Raw genomic sequence first — 20,174 nt, forward strand, 5'->3', positions numbered from 1 at the left:
TAGATATGATTTTGACTGCGTTCATGACGAAAAGTACCTTGAAATTGCGCTCACAGTAGCGAAAATGTTCTGTTCTTTAGCGAAGCTCAAGAGTAAACAAATGACGTCACCATCCAATACCTGTCTGGCTGCCAGTCTAAATTCCAATACGTAGTCTAGGTTGACATTATTTATACAATTATTACAATAATGCAGTAGTCTGCATAACAGTAAATCTTCTATTTTTTTGTGTGAATAAAAATTCCAAAAGGTAAGCAAGAGTAATATAAGAGGGGCTTGTAGCCGTGACTAATGAACAAAGAAAATGTTATTTTAATGCCAGGAATGTCTGCATTGTTTATTCTGGATCCTATTTTGAAATTGGCATCCGTTGAAATTTGCGTGAAATCGGCCAAACTGCCAATTTTTGACCACTTTATTGGGTAGTTGAAATAAGTGAATGGGCGGTTTCTTGTACTCAGTTGACAGACTAGAAGTAAATAAGTTTATTCAGGTATACACAAATACACTTACATAGATTATCATACATAGCAGTGTATGTATAGAGGACCTAGGATAACCCAGAAAAGTCAGACAAAGTGACTTATTTCCAGTACCTGGCTTGGGCTTGCCATATATGATTTTTGGTGAATTTTTTTTTTCTCGGTTGTTTGTTGGGCTATCTCATTGAAACTTGGGCAATGTATGATGGAAAAAATGCTTCTTAACGTATAACAAAAATAAAAAAGACGGACGATAAATAAGGGAATTCACTTCTCAGCCATTAGCCGCCTCTTTGAAGTATATTTTCGTATGGTTTTTAGGTTGTATTCTCATTTTTTTGGACTCATTTGATAGAATGGAAGATATATTACAGAAATAGACATGATTTTGATTGCTTGCATGATGAAAAGTACCTTGAAATTGAGCTCAAAGTAGCGGAAATGTTCGATTTTTGCCGATGTTCAATGAACTGTGTAAGTCAAGTTGGTTAATTTTATTAAGTGTATTCTAACCTAACCACTCTGTAATCCGGCAAACTCAGTAATCCGGCACACTACAGGTCCCAATGATGCCGAATTTGTGATGGAGGACCTGTATTAGAGCTGATTTCCTCTATTCTGTTTATTTCAATATACAGTGGTACCTCGAGTTACGAACTTAATTCGTTCCAGAAGGCTGTTCGAGTATCAATACCAAACGAATTTTTTCCCATAAGGAATAATGTAAATTAGATAAGTCCATTTTAGACCACCAAAAATACACTTACAAAAGCACTTACAAAAATACACTTACATAATTAATCGAGTTGGGAGCTGTTCGAAACTCGAGATACCACTGTACAGTACACTACTGTATAAACATTTAAAAATAGTATACCAGAAATGTTATAAATGATGCAAAGGTGACATTAAAACAATATCAAAGACAGTTGACACAAACCCACTACCATTATAGTATGCTCCTCACTTAGCAACGAATTCATTTAACAACATGGTTTTAGGAATGGAACTCCATCATTAAGTGAGGAGAGGCTGTACTTATATTCTTACCCATGACCTTTGGTGGAGAGGGAGAAGCAGCCAAGGCGGTCACCTGATAGTGAGTCTGCACCACACTGAAGAACAATTGCTGTTGGGCAATAGTACTGTATAACAGCCTGTTAAGGAAAAAAAAAAAGGAAAATGTATATTTAATATCTAAACGTACACATGTTTATGAATCTAAAATGGGTCATCTATTAATTAAGACTGTGTCAGGAGATGCTTGTCCTGTCTCCTGATGAATATTGCAACATATTTGTTTTCCCTTAGGCCATCATTATACACACAATCAAGAATATAAAGTGCTCGTCATTAAAGTATGCCAGATGAAAAGCAACCAGTATACTTTAATGCCCAAAGTAATATCAAACCCTGGTAGGTGTTTCAGTGAAACAAAAAGTTATGATGGCCTGGCAACTCACAGAGTAGCATCTCAGGATTCCCTAGGGCTACTGGCTGCATCTTAAGTGCCCTGCCGATTTATTATGGGCAAGAGTAAGTTGATGACTCAAGACAATAGCACAGATCACTGGATACATAAGGCACACCGTCAAACAAAGGAAACGGTAGAAGCCATTGATGTGTGAATGTTCAGTAAAGACTTGTTTAAATCAGTCCCTTGAGGACAGTGTTACTGACAAGCCTACACCAAAAGCATATTCAAGGAAGCCTAGAAAAACATTCCCACTAATGTACTGAGAATTACTCTGTGATTATTTGCTCAAATTTTTCCTGCAGTGTTGTGCAAAGATTTGTATGCCAGACAATGCTCCTTGCCACACCGCAAAATCTATTGTTCAGTGGCTTTCTGACTATGAAGCACCCTTCTTCAATGACTGACCAGGAAATTTCCTGACTTGAACCCTAATGAGAACCTATGGGCTGTGATAGAAATCTACTAGGGAAAGGCAGTCAACCAACTCCCATGGCTGGGGTCTACCATCCATGAGTCACGGGAAAATTTACTCCATGAAACCTTGAAAAATGTGTTAATCACTTCCTAGACAGATATCCTTAAGTGTGAGAAGCGACCTATTTTGTGGTCGTGGTTTGAGAAGGGGCTGACATACCTTAATGACAAGCAATGCATAAGAGAACAGCTTTGCTGTTTGTCCACTGAATACTGGATACACTAATGATATACGTAAAGTGATTGTGAATATCTACTTGTAACTACAGGAGAAAAGCTGCAATAAGAGAGATATAAGAACGTTATGAAGTAGTTTTTCACATGTAAGAGTAGCAGACTTTTGGAAGGTGATCTAAGAAGAAGTATATGATAAAACCACTGGCAATGTCAAAAAGCTATATGACAAACTAAATACCATACAAGAGAAGTACAGTAATCACAAATAGGCAATCACCATCAAAGACACAAACATACAGATTGATATGAGCACCCCCCTCCCCTTTTATCACCAATAAACCAAATTACAGTATCTAGATTCACAACTTCTATACTCCTAACACATAAGTACTGGTACATTTTAAGTTACGGTGGAACCCCGGATTTCGTACTTAATCCGTTCCAGAAGGTTGGTCTAAATCTGAAACAGATGAAAACCAAAGCAATATTTCCCATAAGAAATAATGTAAATCCAATTAATCTGTTTCAGACACTCAAAAATATTAACAAAAAATAAATTTTATAGAGAATAACTAGAGTGTTGCAGCTCTTCAGTGGTTAGCTCTTCCCTGTGGTTGTCCACCAACTCTTCCACATCCTGGCCACTCACATCCACCCTCATGGACTTCCCCAAAGCCACAATAGATTCCACAACAGGCATAGGGTTGTCAAGTTTACACTAATTTATATTGAGTTAGTAATAGAACTAGGCATTAAAACACAATAAAAAGTAAAATACATACACAGTACATTCATTACTTACCTTAAAATATTTGTAGTCTTAATGTAGGGAGAGAGGTGAGTAGTATTTATTTGTCATCGCAGGCGGCCTACATCCCAGGCAGAATACATCCGCCTGGGCTATACCTACTGGCTACATACACTGCGGCCCACAGCCATATTATTACCATCAACATACCAGTTCACTGAGTTTAATCATTTCTAACAACTACCTTTAGATGCCATCATAAACAAAGGGAGAAGTAATGAATAATTCATGCCGAGAATTGTAAACAAAAGCATCATGTAAAGTGTATTAAGGGCGGTGACTTGGGCAGACAATTTTCTCTAATGCTGGACTGGAGAAAACGTAATGTTTACCCTCCACTGACCCCATCCCTTGATAGCATATAAACATTGATTGTTTATATGCTATGTAACATGTTTCTTAAATAATTTTGAGTCACGAAAGTATGAGCAGCCCAGGGGGACGCGTCTGATACATACAATTTCCAGATGGAAATTGTATGTATCCAAATCCGAAACATACAATATTCAGTGCATACGAAATCCAGAGTTCCACTGTATTAACGTTAGATCTGTCTGAAACACAGTGAAATATTGACTTTTTAAACACTACTACTTTTCTATTTAATTTTTTCACCAACTTCCACTTATCTAATATACTTTTGCAAAATAAGCTTTGTCTTTCAATGAACATAGGCAACTATATTTAAGAATTAACCTGAGAAGCATGTCACCTTACACCTGCTGCCCATGTTCTCCTAGCAGTAAATAGGTACATACCTAAGTGTTATTCCACTGTTATGGGTAGCATCCTAGGGAAAACATAATGGACATAGAGGGTATTACCATATACTGCTTTACAAAAAAAAAAAAAGTTAAAATCTGTGAGAAAAGACAATACAGTTTTTCACTGTACAGTACAAATATTCTAATCGAGAAAGTTTCCTTAACTATAGCAAAATCTGTCATACATTCTACTGCAATTACCTACTTGAGTTTGCAGAGATTGAATTTGAGCTCTTGGTCCTGCCTCTTTAACTTTTAACTAATATGACAGAGTTATTATAGCTATTTCTGAAACCCTGTATGGATTTTGTTTCTGCTGAATCATTGCTATGTGATATTTAATGTGCAAGTACAGTAATCACTCACTTTATGCAGGTTCACTACATGTTGGTCCCCTTTTATGTGATGAACCTCTCTTTACATATAATTCCCTGCATGGCATAAATTCACTCATGTGCAATCATTGCAGTTCAGATAATGTAAGAAAGTGCTAGTGTATGTTGATCACTGTTTAAATTACTATAGCTTCTCTATGCACCACGGGCCCAGAATGTCTCTATCACATAAAGTGAGGGACAACTATACAGTATTAGTTTAAAAAAGCATTTAATATTGCTGAGATGTAAATATTATTATTACTGTTAATATTACCTCAATGACTGGTTTGAAGACCTGTGTATAGCTGGCATCATCAATACCTTCCTTCAGAGGCACGTTAACAGAATAATATCTGCCACTTTCATGACCAATTTCAAACATATCACCTGTCAAGATAAAAAATTATATCAATTAGACATGAAATGAGCTCTGCTGCTTTTACCATTAATATGAGCCATTTCATTTAACAAGAGACTAAGAGTTATGATTAGAATTAATTCATCCTCCATGATAAATGGATTGGAGACAAAATTGGAAGATAAAGTGAGCAAGTATTGATAAACAGGACTGTTGCACTGGATGGGACAATAGTAGAGGAATGACTTTATATCAAGTAAAGTAGAAACACATTGTGGGAGATGGGAGTGAAACAAACATAATTACCTCATAAAACATATAAATAGTGGTGGGCACAGTTAACCGAAAAGTTACCTTCACTAACTACTAATCCGCTAACTAAAAAAATAGCTCCACTAATGCTAAACCACTAGAGGGCAGAAAAAATTAGTGGAAGCTAACGTTAAACGCAAACCGCTAAGTTTGTCACATGAATTCAGATTCAGTATAGTTTTTTGGTCTTTTACTTTTACTTTTAAGACTTTCAGAACAGACCTGGAGAGCTTCCTAATAAAATATAGAATGCCAAGGTCATATGATGATCAAGTGCCGCCAGTGCGAAAATAGCGACTGTTTAATTTTGCGATGTAATGCAAGTGACTGACAAGGACACACTCGTCACTGCACAGAGGCCTCATAGCACCAGAACAGATTGAGTTAGCATATTTGACTGTTTTCTTCATTAGTTCCAGTTACTCATTGTATTTCTTCATTTTATTCTGTTTCTGTTCACGTTTGCATTTAACTTAATTTAGATCTTGAACCCAATAAACTACAAAAAAAGTAGTTGAAAATTGTGCTTAAAGTTGAAGCCTTGAGGTCAACTTATCGTTGCACCAGCGATACAAGTGTACACAAATAGTTAAATGAACAAGTGAAATCAAACATAAGAACATAAGAAAGAAGGAACACTGCAGCAGGCCTACTGGCCCATGTGAGACAGGTCCAATTCACTCACTGGCTTAAGCCAAAGCCTTAAGGTAGTCAGGTCAGGTCACATTCACTAAGGAAGAAGCATGGCAACTGACCTACTAGCACAAGCTAGTCAGGTTCAACTCACACCCACCCACAACCACTCATGTATTTATCTAACCTATTTTTAAAAACTACATGTCTTAGCTTCTATGACAGTACTCGGGAGTTTGTTCCACTCATCCACAACTCTATTACCAAACCAGTGCTTTCCCATATCCTTCCTGAATCTGAATTGCTGCATGTCCTGTCTAGGCTAGATATTTTTAGCACGCTACTGACATCCCCTTAATTAATTCCTGTAGACAGTAACCATTCTCCATGGGGAAGTGGAACAGAATTCTTCCTCCGTAAGCCATGCGTGTTGTAAGAGGCGACTAAAATGCCAGGAGCAAGGGGCTAGTAACCTCTTCTCCTGCATATATTACTAAATGTAAAAGGAGAAACTTTCATTTTCCTTTTGGGCCACCCCACCTTGGTGGGATATGGCCAGTGTGTTGAAAGAAAGAAGACAGCAACCATTCGGGGAGATATTACTGTCCTACCAAGTGAGTGTAAAAAGGAAGCCTGTATTTGTTTTACATAATGGTAGGATTGCTGGTGTTATTTTTCTGTCTTATAAACATGCAAGATTTCAGGTACGTCTTGCTACTTCTACTTACACTTAGGTCACACTACACATACATGTACAAGCATATATATACACATCCCTCTGAGTTTTCTGCTATTATCTTTCTGGTTCTTCCACTTCCCCATGGAGATGGGGAAGTGGAACAGAATTCTTCCTCCATAAGCCATGCGTGTTGTAAGAGGCGACTAAAATGCTGGGGGCAAGGGGCTAGTAACCCCTTCTCTTGTATAAATTATTAAATTTAAAAAGAGAAACTTTCGTTTTTCTTTTTGGGCCACCCTGTCTTGGTGGGATACGGCCGGTTTGTTAAAAAAAAAAAAATTCTTAGTTCTCATTGCTTTTCCTTTCATATCCATGGGGAAGTGGAATTAAAATCTTTCCTCCGTAAGCCATGCCTGTTGTAAAAGTCAACTATAATCCGAGAACAATGGGCTAGTAACCCCTTTTCCTGTATACTAGTTTACTAAAAAGAAAAAGAAGAAAACTGTCAAAGTGGGATGTTTTAATGTGTGTGGATGTTGTGCGAATGATAAGAAAGAGATGATTGTGGATGTTATGAATGAGAAGCTGGATGTCCTGGCTTTAAGTGAAACAAAGTTGAAGGGGGTAGGAGAGTTTCAGTGGGGAGAAATAAATGGGATTACCTCAAGGGTTTCAAATAGAGTTAGAGCTAAAGAAGGAGTAGCAATAATGTTAAAGGATAAGTTTTTTTTTTTTTTTTCAACAAGTCGGTCGTCTCCCACCGAGGCAGGGTAAGTTATGGCAGGAAAAGAGGGAATATAAATGTGTAAATGCAAGGACTGTGGTGTAAAATAAGGGTTGGATGTCAAAAGTGGTTTATAGTAAGTGTTTATACACCTGGAGAAGAGAAGTGCAGAGGAAAGAGAGAGATTTTGGGAAATGTTGAGTAAGTGCATGGGGAGTTTCAAACTAAGTGAGAGAGTACTTGTGGTTGGGGATCTCAGTGCTAAAGTGGGTAAAAATGTTTTGGAGGGAGTAGTAGGTAAATTTAGGGTGCCTGGGTAAATGAAAATGGGGAGCCTTTAATTGAGCTATGTGTAGGAAGAGGTTCGGTAACAAATAATACATATTTTATGAAAAGAGGATAAATAAATATACAAGAGATGACATAGCAAGTAATGAAAGTAGTTTCTTAGATGATGTATTGGTGGATAAAAGGCTGATGGGTAAGCTTCAGGATGCACATACAGTGGACCCCCAGCTTACGATATTATTTCATTCCAGAAGTATGTTCAGGTGCCATTACTGAACGAATTTGGTCCAATAAGGAATATTGTGAATTAGATTAGTCCATTTCAGACCCCCAAACATACACGTACAAACGCACTTACATAAATACACTTACATAATTGGTCGCATTGGGAGCTCATCGTAAAGCAGGGGTTCACTGTATTTATAGAGGGGCAACGGATATATCAAATCATTATTTAGTTGTAGCTACAGTTAGAGTAGGAGGTAGATGGGACAAAAGTAAGAGAGAGGTGAAAGTGTATAAACTAAGGGAGGAGGAAGTTAGGGTGAGATATAAGTAACTATTGGCAGAAAGGTGGGCTAATGCAAGCAAGAGTAGGGGGGGGGAGGGGGAAATATTTAAAAATACAGTACTATTAGAATGTGGGGCAGAAGTTTGTGGTTATAGGAGGGTGGGTGCAGGAGGAAAGAGGAGCGATTGGTGGAATGAAGTAAAGGGTGTGATAAAAGAGAAAAAGGTAGCTTATGAGAGGTTTTTACAAAGCAGCAGTGAGGAAGAAGCAGAGTATATGGAGAGTGAAAGAAAGGTGAAGAGAGTGGTGAGAGAGTGCAAAAGGAGAACAGGTGAAAGAGCAGGAGAGGCTCTGTCAAGAAATTTTGCTGAAAATAAGAAAAATTTTTGGAGATAAACAAGTTAAGAAAGCCTAGGGAACGAATGGATTTGTCAGTTAAAAATAGAGTAGGGGAGTTGGTAGATGGGGAGCTCGAGGTATTGGGTAGATGGCAGGAATATTTTGAGGAACTTTTAAATGTCGATGAAGAAAGGGAGGCGGTAATTTCATGCACTGGTCAGGGAGGTATAACATCTTTTAGGAGTGAAGAAGAGCAGGATGTGGGTGTGGGGGAGCTGTGTGAGGCATTACGTAGAATTAAAGGAGGTAAAGCAGCTGGAACTGACGGGATCATGACAGAAATGTTAAAAGCAGGGGGGATATTGTGTTGGAGTGGTTGGTATTTTTGTTTAATAAATGTATAAGAGAGGAATGTAGAGGACAGAGAGAGATTTTGGGAGATGTTAAGTGAATGTATAGGAGCCTTTGAACCAAGTGAGAGAGTAATTGTGGTAGGGGACCTGAATGCTAAAGTAGGAGAAACTTTTAGAGAGGGTGTGGTAGGTAACTTTGGGGTGCCAGGTGTAAATGATAATGGGAGCCCTTTGACTGAACTTTGTATAGAAAGGGGTTTAGTTATAGGTAATAAATATTTTAAGAAAAAGGGGATAAATAAGTATACAAGATATGATGTAGGGCAAAATGACAGTAGTTTGTTGGATTATGTATTGGTAGATAAAAGACTGTTGAGTAGACTTCAGGATGTACATGTTTATAGAGGGGCCACAGATATATCAGATCACTTTTTAGTTGTAGCTACACTGAGAGTAAAAGGTAGATGGGATACAAGGAGAATAGAAGCATCAGGGAAGAGAGAGGTGAAGGTTTATAAACTAAAAGAGGAGGCAGTTAGGGTAAGATATAAACAGCTATTGGAGGATAGATGGGCTAATGAGAGCATAGGCAATGGGGTCGAAGAGGTATGGGGTAGGTTTAAAAATGTAGTGTTAGAGTGTTCAGCAGAAGTTTGTGGTTACAGGAAAGTGGGTGCGGGAGGGAAGAGGAGCGATTGGTGGAAAGATGATGTAAAGAGAGTATTAAGGGAGAAAAAGTTAGCATATGAGAAGTTTTTACAAAGTAGAAGTGATGCAAGGAGGGAAGAGTATATGGAGAAAAAGAGAGAGGTTAAGAGAGTGGTGAAGCAATGTAAAAAGAGAGCAAATGAGAGTGGGTGAGATGTTATCAACAAATTTTGTTGAAAATAAGAAAAAGTTTTGGAGTGAGATTAACAAGTTAAGGAAGCCTAGAGAACAAATGGATTTGTCAGTTAAAAATAGGAGAGGAGAGTTATTAAATGGAGAGTTAGAGGTATTGGGAAGATGGAGGGAATATTTTGAGGAATTGTTAAATGTTGATGAAGATAGGGAAGCTGTGATTTCGTGTATTGGGCAAGGAAGAATAACATCTTGTAGGAGTGAGGAAGAGCCAGTTGTGAGTGTGGGGGAAGTTCGTGAGGCAGTAAGTAAAATGAAAGGGGGTAAGGCAACCGGGATTGATGGAATAAAGATAGAAATGTTAAAAGCAGGTGGGGATATAGTTTTGGAGTGGTTGGTGCAATTACTTAATAAATGTATGGAAGAGGGTAAGGTACCTAGGGATTGGGAGAGAGCATGCATAGTTCCTTTGTATAAAGGCAAAGGGGACAAAAGAGAGTGCAAAAATTATACGGGGATAAGTCTGTTGAGTATACCTGGTAAAGTGTATGGTAGAGTTATTATTGAAAGAATTAAGAGTAAGACTGAGAAGAGGACAGCAGATGAACAAGGAGGCTTTAGGAAAGGTAGGGGGTGTGTGGACCAGGTGTTTACAGTGAAACATATAAGTGAACAGTATTTAGATAAGGCTAAAGAGGTTTTTGTGGCATTTATGGATTTGGAAAAGGGGTATGACAGGGTGGATAGGGGGAGCAATGTGGCAGATGTATGGTGTAGGAGGTAGGTTACTGAAAGCAGTGAAGAGTTTTTACGAGGATAGTGAGGCTCAAGTTAGAGTATGTAGGAAAGAGGGAGATTATTTCCCAGTAAAAGTAGGCCTTAGACAAGGCTGTGTGATGTCACCGTGGTTGTTTAATATATTTATAGATGGGGTTGTAAGAGAAGTAAATGTGAGGGTCTTGGCAAGAGGCGTGGAGTTAAAAGATAAAGAATCACACATAAAGTGGGAGTTGTCACAGTTGCTCTTTGCTGATGACACTGTGCTCTTGGGAGATTCTGAAGAGAAGTTGCAGAGGTTGGTGGATGAATTTGGTAGGGTATGCAAAAGAAGAAAATTAAAAGTGAATACTGGAAAGAGTATGGTTATGAGGATAACAAAAAGATTAGGTGATGAAACATTGGATATCAGATTGAAGGGAGAGAGTATGGAGGAGGTGAATGTATTCAGATATTTGGGAGTGGACGTGTCAGCGTATGGGTCTATGAAAGATGAGGTGAATCACAGAATTGATGAGGGGAAAAGGGTGAGCGGTGCACTTAGGAGTCTGTGGAGACAAAGAACTTTGTCCTTGGAGGCAAAGAGGGGAATGTATGAGAGTATAGTTTTACCAACGCTCTTATATGGGTGTGAAGCATGGGTGATGAATGTTGCAGCGAGGAGAAGGCTGGAGGCAGTGGAGATGTCATGTCTGAGGGCAACGCATGGTGTGAATATAATGCAGAGAATTCGTAGTTTGGAAGTTAGGAGGAGGTGCGGGATTACCAAAACTGTTGTCCAGAGGGCTGAGGAAGGGTTGTTGAGGTGGTTCGGACATGTAGAGAGAATGGAGCGAAACAGAATGACTTCAAGAGTGTATCAGTCTGTAGTGGAAGGAAGGCGGGGTAGGGGTCGGCCTAGGAAAGGTTGGAGGGAGGGGGTAAAGGAGGTTTTGTGTGCGAGGGGCTTGGACTTCCAGCAGGTATGCGTGAGCGTGTTTGATAGGAGTGAATGGAGACAAATGGTTTTTAATACTTAACGTGCTGTTGGAGTGTGAGGAAAGTAACAGTTATGAAGGGATTCAGGGAAACCGGCAGGCCGGACTTGAGTCCTGGAGATGGGAAGTACAGTGCCTGCACTCTGAAGGAGGGGTGTTAATGCTGCAGTTTAAGAACTGTAGTGTAAAGCACCCTTCTGGCAAGACAGTGATGGAGTGAATGATGGTGAAAGTTTTTCTTTTTCAGGCCACCCTGCCTTGGTGGGAATCGGCCAGTGTGTTAATAAAAAAAAATAATAATAAAAAAATGTATGAAAGTGGGGAAGGTACCTAAGGATTGGCAGAGTGTATAGTTCCATTATATAAAGGAAAGAGGGACAAAAGAGACTGTAAAAATTATAGGGGAATAAGTTTACTGAGTGTGTGTTTACTGAGGGTATGTAAAGATTTTAAGGGTGTGTAAAGGTAGAAAGTTGAAAGTGAACATAGATAAGAGTAAGGTGATGAGGGTATCAAATGATTTAGATAAAGAAAAATTGGATATCACATTGGAAAGAGGGAATATGGAAGAAGTGAATGTTTTTAGATATTTGGGAGTTGACGTGTCAGCGGATGGGTTTATGAAGGATGAGGTCAATCATAGAATTGATGAAGGTAAAAAGGCGAGTGGTGTGTTGAGGTATACATGAAAACAAAAAAAACGTTATCGATGGAGGCAAAGAAGGGAATGTATGAAAGTATAGTGGTACCTCGAGTTACGAACTTAATTCGTTTCAGAAGGCTGTTCAAGTGCTGATACCAAACGAATCTGTTCCCATGAGGAATAATGTAACTTAGGTTAGTCTGTCTCAGACCCCCAAAAATGCACTTACAAAAGCACTTACAAAAATACACTTACATAATTGTTCGAGTTGGGAGCTGTTCGAAACTCGAGGTACCACAGTACAGTGCCTGCACTTTAAGGGAGGGGTTTGTGATATTGACAGTTTGGAGGGAGTTTTAAACTGTCGTACCTGAGTGCCTCTGCAAAGACAGTGATTATGCATGAGTGAGGTGAAAGTATTGAATGATAATGAAAGTATTTTCTTTTTGGGGCTTTTCTTTCTTTTTGGGTTACCCTGCCTTGGTGGGAGATGGGCGACTTGTTGAAAAAACAAAAAAATCACATCCCCCCCTAATTCTACGCCTTTCTAAAGACTGCAGATTTAGGGCTCTCAGTCTATCCTTATTGGGAAGATTTCTCAAACATGGGATCAAGTTTGTCATCCTCCTTTGTACATTTTCCAATGCATTTATGTCCATTCTGTAATATGGTGACCAGAATTGTGCAGTATAATCTAAATGAGGCCTAACCAAAGATATATAGAGTTGAAGAATAACCTGAGGACTTCTATTATTATACTTCTTCATATGAAGCCAAGGATTCTGTTAGCTTTATTGTGAACACTTATGCACTGTTCTCTTGGTTTCAGGTTACTGCTAACCAGAACTCCTAAATCCTTTTCGTAATCAGTAGTATTAAGATCTACATTATTTAGTATATGTGCGGCATGGTTATTTTCCTGTCCAACATTTAGAATTTTGCATTTGTCTATATTAAACTGCATCTGCCACTTCTCCGACCACTGTTGTCTTGAAGCAGGCACTGGACAGGCACCTTAAGTCAGTACCTGACCAGCCGGGCTGTGGTTCATATGTTGTATTACGTGCAGCCAGCAGTAACAACCTGGTTGATCAAACCCTGATCCACCATGAGGCCTGGTCACAGACCACGTTACGGGGGCATTGACCCCCAGAACTCTCTCCAAGTATACTGCATCAGTCTATTCAAATCATCCTGGAGTGCTCTAATATCCTTATTAGAATGAATTGGATGGCTTATTTTGGTGCCATCTGTAAACTTGCTTATATCGCTATTTATTCCCCCATCTATGTTATTTATGTAAATTGTGAACAACAAGGGGCCCAACATTGACCCCTGTGGAACACCGCTTGTGACATGCCCCTATTCTGATTTCTCCCCATTTATGCAAACTCTCTGTTGCCTATTTGTTAACCATGCTTCTACCCAGGAGAAAAATTTTCCTCCTATCCCATGTCCCTTAAGTTTCCTCAACAGCCTCTAATGTGGAACTTTATCGAAAGCCTTACTGAAGTCCATATACACAATATCATATTCAATACCATGATCTATCTCCTCAAATACCTTAGTGAAAAATGTTAGCAAATTCGTAAGACAGGAACGCCCCTTTGTAAAACTGCTGAGATTCATTAATCAATTTATGCCTTTCAAGATGGTTACGAATTGCCTCGGCAATTATTGATTCCATAAATTTTCCCACTATGGAGGTAAGGCTTATTGGTCTATAGTTGAGAGCTAAGGACCTGTCACCTGCCTTGTAAATAGGTATTATATTTGCCATTTTCCACTTGTCAGGCACTATGCCAGTTTGTAGTGATATACTGAAAAGATTAGCCAAAGGTATGCTTAGTTTCCCTTTACATTCCTTTAAAACCCTTGCATTCAGTTCATCTGGGCCTGGGGATTTATAAGGTTTTAATTTCTCTATTTGTCTGAGGACCATGTCACGAGTTACCGCAATTGTGCATAGATTATTATCGTCCTGTTCTGCATAATTTATTTCTGGAATTTCATTAGTATCTTCCTGAGTAAAAAGTGAGAGGTAGTAGGTCTTGAAAAGTTCACACATATCCTTATCAGTGTCAGTGATCTGACCTGAGCTACTCTTAAGTGGGCCTATCTTGTCCCTAATCTTACTTCTGTATACCTGAAAAAACCCTTTTGGGTTAGTCTTCAAATCCCTTGCGACTTTAGCCTCATAACCCCTTTTTGCTTTTCTTATTCCTTTTTTTATTTCTCTCTTTAACTGAATATACTGATTTCTTAACTGCCCTTTCCCTCTTTTGATATACCTATACGTGCCTCTCTTGTGACCAATGAGATGTTTTAATCTATTGTTTATCCATTTGGGATCATATTTGCTAGATGTAATTTCCCTACTCAGAACAAAAGTTGTCTGGGCAGCTAGCACTATGCTCTGAAACACATCATATTGGCAATCACCACCACCTACCTGACCCATAGTCAGGTCATCCCAATTTAGCCCACCCAGGTAATTTCTCAGTCCCATGAAGTTACCCAAGCAGAAGTCTGGGACAAAGACTTGACTGCAGTTATCTTTGTGATTCCATGATATGTTGAAACTAAGTGATTTGTGATTGCTTTCCCCAAGCTCATCATTAACTTCAAGATTAATAACTAGTGATTCTTTGTTGGCAAGAACATCAGTTTAAATCCAACATACACTTTATTTACTGTACAAAATGCATAGCATGGGTATCATGCCAAGATCAGATGATGGCTGGGCTGATTACTACTCTGGCTGGGCCTTCTCCATTGCTTTGATGTGATGCTGGTTGCCCTTCATGAGCATCAGTCTCTCAAAGTATCCCTCTGACAGGGTGGCTCTCTTGGCCCTCAAGATATCCTTGCCTATAGAGAATAGGCACTCAACTGCAGCACTGGATGGGATGGTGGTGTTGTATTTTATGAATAGGTCAATCAAGACCTGCTCACCCAAGAAATTGACTTCACTCGCGACCTCCTTCGAGCCGGTCTCCAGCCAGGTCTTCACCATGTTCTGTGGCTTCAACTTCAGTGACCTGTGGCTTCTGCTGTCCCAGAACTGAGTGATGCTGCTCAAGAAGTCATCATCTTCATCCTCATCAGTGGTGCTGCTGCTCTCCTCACTGCTTTCCGACTACCAACAATGTATGAATTCTTTTTAGCAGACTCAAAGCTAGCGGAACTTTATTTAGTGGAAGCTAATTGATCCGCTAATGGTTTCAAAAGTTAGCAGAAAAGCTAATCCACTAAACAGGAACTTAGTTCTGCTAATTAGCGGTTAGCGGAACTGTGCCCACCACTGCATATAAATGAGCATTGAATAAAAACTGAACACTCAAAAATATCCACACATTCTTTAATCTGGCTCACTGTAAGAATATGTAAAAGTGGGTAGAGAGGTTACAAGAACAGTATGCACAAAGTACAGTATAAAAAGGACATTTTTAATATTTGCCCTGGTATTGTGTACATAAACTTTACCAATTTCTCGTTCCAAACATCAAAACATTAGTGAAAGCATACAGTAAATCCTTTCCTTTCTTGTTTTCCTTCAATTTTAAACAATACTTAAGATCATTTTGTTACTATCCTTTCATACCGATTATTTTGCATACTTCAAGTCACACACTGTTGCAAGTCCTTTGCAAAATTATATATATGAATATGAACATGGATGCTACTATCCTATGACACTATATACATCAGGATCTCAATGATCAGTGCAGTTATCTAGTGGGTGGGAAGACTTCTGCAACTTGTAATTCTTAGATTTATTCATGATGAAAGATAAGCTACTAAAAATCAAACTTGTCTCAACATATTCTTCTTCTTCTTGATGACCAACCTGTACCAGGAAAAAAGTAGTTTCCATATTTGTGGAAAGAAACTGTCATGACTCTGTCTGTAAGGTAGAAGGCTTCTTGTACTCCATCACCATGATGAATATCGATGTCGATGTACAATACTCTCGGGTGGTATCTGAGAAAAATAATCATCTTAATTGTTAATACAACTTAGCAAGAATAATTACACTTAGAGTGGAATCTCTGTACTGTTCAATACATAGCTTATAATGTAACACATTGTACAATATTTTACAGTAATATTTCTTTTATTTACAATTCTAATATTAAGAAAATGAATTAAAAGTTCTGAATTTCAAAAATTAAACAAATTCAAGAAAGAACATAAATTTCAATCAGAAAAATCTCGTTCAGAATTTTCTAAATGTTAACAGAAATTATTAATTTGGAAGGTTTTACAAAATTTATATTTTTCTTTAAAAAAAAAATCCTAATTTTAATTAGGAAAAATCTCTAATTTTAATTTTTTTAAAGGCGAGAAAGAATGCTTTCTTTAATTTCCATTTTAGCCTAATCTTTCACAGTCAAAATTTTCTGAATTTTTAAAAATTCTTAATTTCAATTCAGGAAATCTCTAGTGTCACTAAGAGAGAGATTTCAGTATTTGTCAAATATGTACATGTCAGCACTGTGCAGTAGAAAAGAATAAGCACCACCATGGCCATAGTCCGGGTTAGTGAACGAACTGATTTCTTAATGTGAGAATGTACAGATATTGACTCTTCTACATGTGTAAGTTACACTCACAGCCCCATAACACAGATCTTGTTTTTCTCCACAGTCTGAATTTGGCGCTTATTCTTTTCTGCTGAGCAACACCTCGTATACATTCACACTAAGTCTACATACTATCTCATTTTAATTGAACATTATATTCAACCCCTCACCCTCACTGCTTTACCTAGTAATTTTTCATCATCCACTCATATTTTCCTGCTTTTACATACAGTATTTCTTTAGGATGCTAACTTTACATAAATGGGTATGCTTTATTTTTATTTCTTACATTTTAAATACTTCCACTCTTTGCTGCTTTCCTTATATTTCTGTGAAATACTAGTGTGGCTGCCTATCTTATAAATAAGCCCAACATCTGAAATCAATACATTTCCAAACACTACAGAGCTTCATTAGCTATTGTTAATATTATATTTAGGGAGAAGCACTAAAACCTCTATGGGTCACACAGCAACTGGGAAAAATGGGAAACAATCAAGTTCTTTATTATATTACATTCATGAGGTAGTGCCAAGCCCTCAGGGGTCATACAGCACCTAAGAAATGGGAGGCAATCAGATTTGCTCCAAGAAAAGGAAAGATGTGTCCAATTTCATGCATCCTTGATGCATGAAATCAGGGAACCTCCAGTGAGGGGTACAGATCTTAACCCCTTGACTGTCGCAACCCCCAATCCTGAGGTGTCTCCTGGTGTCGCAAAATTTAAAAAAAAGAAAAAAAAAAATTTTTCTTATGAAATGATAGAGAATCTTTTCCCAATTATAATGACACCAAAAAAACGAAATTTGATGGAAAACTGACGGAATTACGCTCTCGCGAAGTTAGCGACCTTGGCGATATTTACAAATCTGCGATTTCGCCCACTTTGAGCCCTATTTTCGGCTAATTCCATTTTTCCAGTCGACCAAACTCATAGCAATTTCTTTAGAACTCCATTTTTTCTATCAATTGAGTACAAGAAACTGCCCATTTACAAATTTCAACTACCCAATAACGTGGTCAGAAATTTGCAATTTGGCCAATTTCACGAAAACTAAAAAATATGACAATTTCAAAATAAGGTCCAGAATGAACAATGCAAACATTCCTGGCTCTAAAATAACATTTTCTTTGTTCATCAGTCATGTCTCCAGGCCCCTCTGATATTACTCTTGCTTTCTATTTTGAATTTTTATTCAAACAAAAAATAGAAGATTTACTATTATGCAGACTACTCCAATACTGTAATAATTGTATAAATAACATCAACCCATTCATGACTGCATATTAGAATGGCTAGTTGGACATTTATTGGACAATGATGTCATTTGTTTACTTTTGAACATCGGCAAAAATCAAACATTTCCCCTACTTTGAGCTCCATTTCCAGGTTCTTTTTATAGTAAAATCAGTCAAAATCATCTCTTTTTCTATAATATGTTTTCCATTCTATCAAACGAGACCAAGAAAACGAGAATACACCCATAAATACTATACGAAAATAGACCACAAAGTCGGCATTTTAATTAAAAAAAACGGTCTGAGTTTTTTTTTTTTCTCATTATGCACTGCGTGCTCCAGGATTTTTTTTTATGTGGTGCACACTGACCACACAGACCCATTCTCTCACATGTGGGCCTACCAGCTTTCTCCTTCTTGATTTGAAGCTGCTATAATTTTTTTTTTATTATTAATCACACTGGCCAATTCCCACCAAGGCAGGGTGACCCGAAAAAGAAAAACTTTCACCATCATTCACTCCATCACTGTCTTGCCAGAAGGGTGCTTTACACTACAGTTTTTAAACTGCTACATTAACACCCCTCCTTCAGAGTGCAGGCACTGTACTTCCCATCTCCAGGACTCAAGTCCGGCCTGCCGGTTTCCCTGAACCCCTTTATAAATGTTACTTTGCTCACACTCCAACAGCACGTCAAGTATTAAAAACCATTTGTCTCCATTCACTCCTATCAAACACACTCACGCATGCCTGCTGGAAGTCCAAGCCCCTCGCACACAAAACCTCCTTTACCCCCTCCCTCCAACCCCGCCTTCCTTCCACTACAGACTGATACACTCTTGAAGTCATTCTGTTTCGCTCCATTCTCTCTACATGTCCGAACCACCTCAACAACCCTTCCTCAGCCCTCTGGACAACAGTTTTGGTAATCCCGCACCTCCTCCTAACTTCCAAACTACGAATTCTCTGCATTATATTCACACCACACATTGCCCTCAGACATGACATCTCCACTGCCTCCAGCCTTCTCCTCGCTGCAACATTCATCGCCCATGTTTCACACCCATATAAGAGCGTTGGTAAAACTATACTCTCATACATTCCCCTCTTTGCCTCCAAGGACAAAGTTCTTTGTCTCCACAGACTCCTAAGTGCACCACTCACCCTTTTCCCCTCATCAATTCTATGATTAATCTCATCTTTCATAGACCCATCCGCTGACACGTCCACTCCCAAATATCTGAATACATTCACCTCCTCCATACTCTCTCCTTCCAATCTGATATCCAATGTTTCATCACCTAATCTTTTTGTTATCCTCATAACCATACTCTTTCCAGTATTCACTTTTAATTTTCTTCTTTTGCATACCCTACCAAATTCATCCACCAATCTCTGCAACTTCTCTTCAGAATCTCCCAAGAGCACAGTGTCATCAGCAAAGAGCAACTGTGACAACCCCCACTTTATGTGTGATTCTTTATCTTTTAACTCCACGCCTCTTGCCAAGACCCTCACATTTACTTCTCTTACAACCCCATCTATAAATATATTAAACAACCACGGTGACATCACACATCCTTGTCTAAGGCCTACTTTTACTGGGAAATAATTTCCCTCTTTCCTACATACTCTAACTTGAGCCTCACTATCCTCGTAAAAACACTTCACTGCTTTCAGTAACCTACCTCCTATACCATACACCTGCAACATCTGCCACATTGCCCCCCTATCCACCCTGTCATACGCCTTTTCCAAATCCATAAATGCCACAAAGACCTCTTTAGCCTTATCTAAATACTGTTCACTTATATGTTTCACTGTAAACACCTGGTCCACACACCCCCTACCTTTCCTAAAGCCTCCTTGTTCATCTGCTATCCTATTCTCCGTCTTACTCTTAATTCTTTTAATAATAACTCTACCATACACTTTACCAGGTATACTCAACAGACTTATCCCCCTATAATTTTTGCACTCTCTTTTGTCCCCTTTGCCTTTATACAAAGGAACTATGCATGCTCTCTGCCAATCCCTAGGTACCTTACCCTCTTCCATACATTTATTAAATAATTGCACCAACCACTCCAAAACTATATTCCCACCTGCTTTTAACATTTCTATCTTTATCCCATCAATCCCGGCTGCCTTACCCCCTTTCATTTTACCTACTGCCTCACGAACTTCCCCCACACTCACAACTGGCTCTTCCTCACTCCTACAAGATGTTATTCCTCCTTGCCCTATACACGAAATCACAGCTTCCCTATCTTCAACAACATTTAACAATTCCTCAAAATATTCCCTCCATCTTCCCAATACCTCTAACTCTCCATTTAATAATTCTCCTCTCCT

General features: G+C 38.6%; 1 protein-coding gene across 3 annotated transcripts in view; it reads right to left on the reverse strand.

Annotated features, from left to right (window-relative positions):
• The window catches only part of HDAC3 (histone deacetylase 3), a 55,429-nt gene that overhangs the window by 15,850 nt on the left and 19,405 nt on the right, over positions 1-20,174 (reverse strand). For all 3 annotated transcript variants that reach the window (XM_070098645.1, XM_070098644.1, XM_070098646.1), the window contains 3 exons: positions 15,844-15,977; positions 4,834-4,946; positions 1,533-1,639 (listed from right to left, as the gene is read on the reverse strand). In XM_070098645.1, the coding sequence (XP_069954746.1) occupies positions 1,533-1,639; positions 4,834-4,946; positions 15,844-15,977 (354 nt within the window). The remainder of the gene's footprint in view (positions 1-1,532; positions 1,640-4,833; positions 4,947-15,843; positions 15,978-20,174) is intronic.

The sequence above is a fragment of the Cherax quadricarinatus genome, chromosome 63 (genome assembly GCF_038502225.1).
Source record: "Cherax quadricarinatus isolate ZL_2023a chromosome 63, ASM3850222v1, whole genome shotgun sequence".
In the NCBI taxonomy this organism is placed as follows: Eukaryota; Metazoa; Arthropoda; class Malacostraca; order Decapoda; family Parastacidae; genus Cherax; species Cherax quadricarinatus.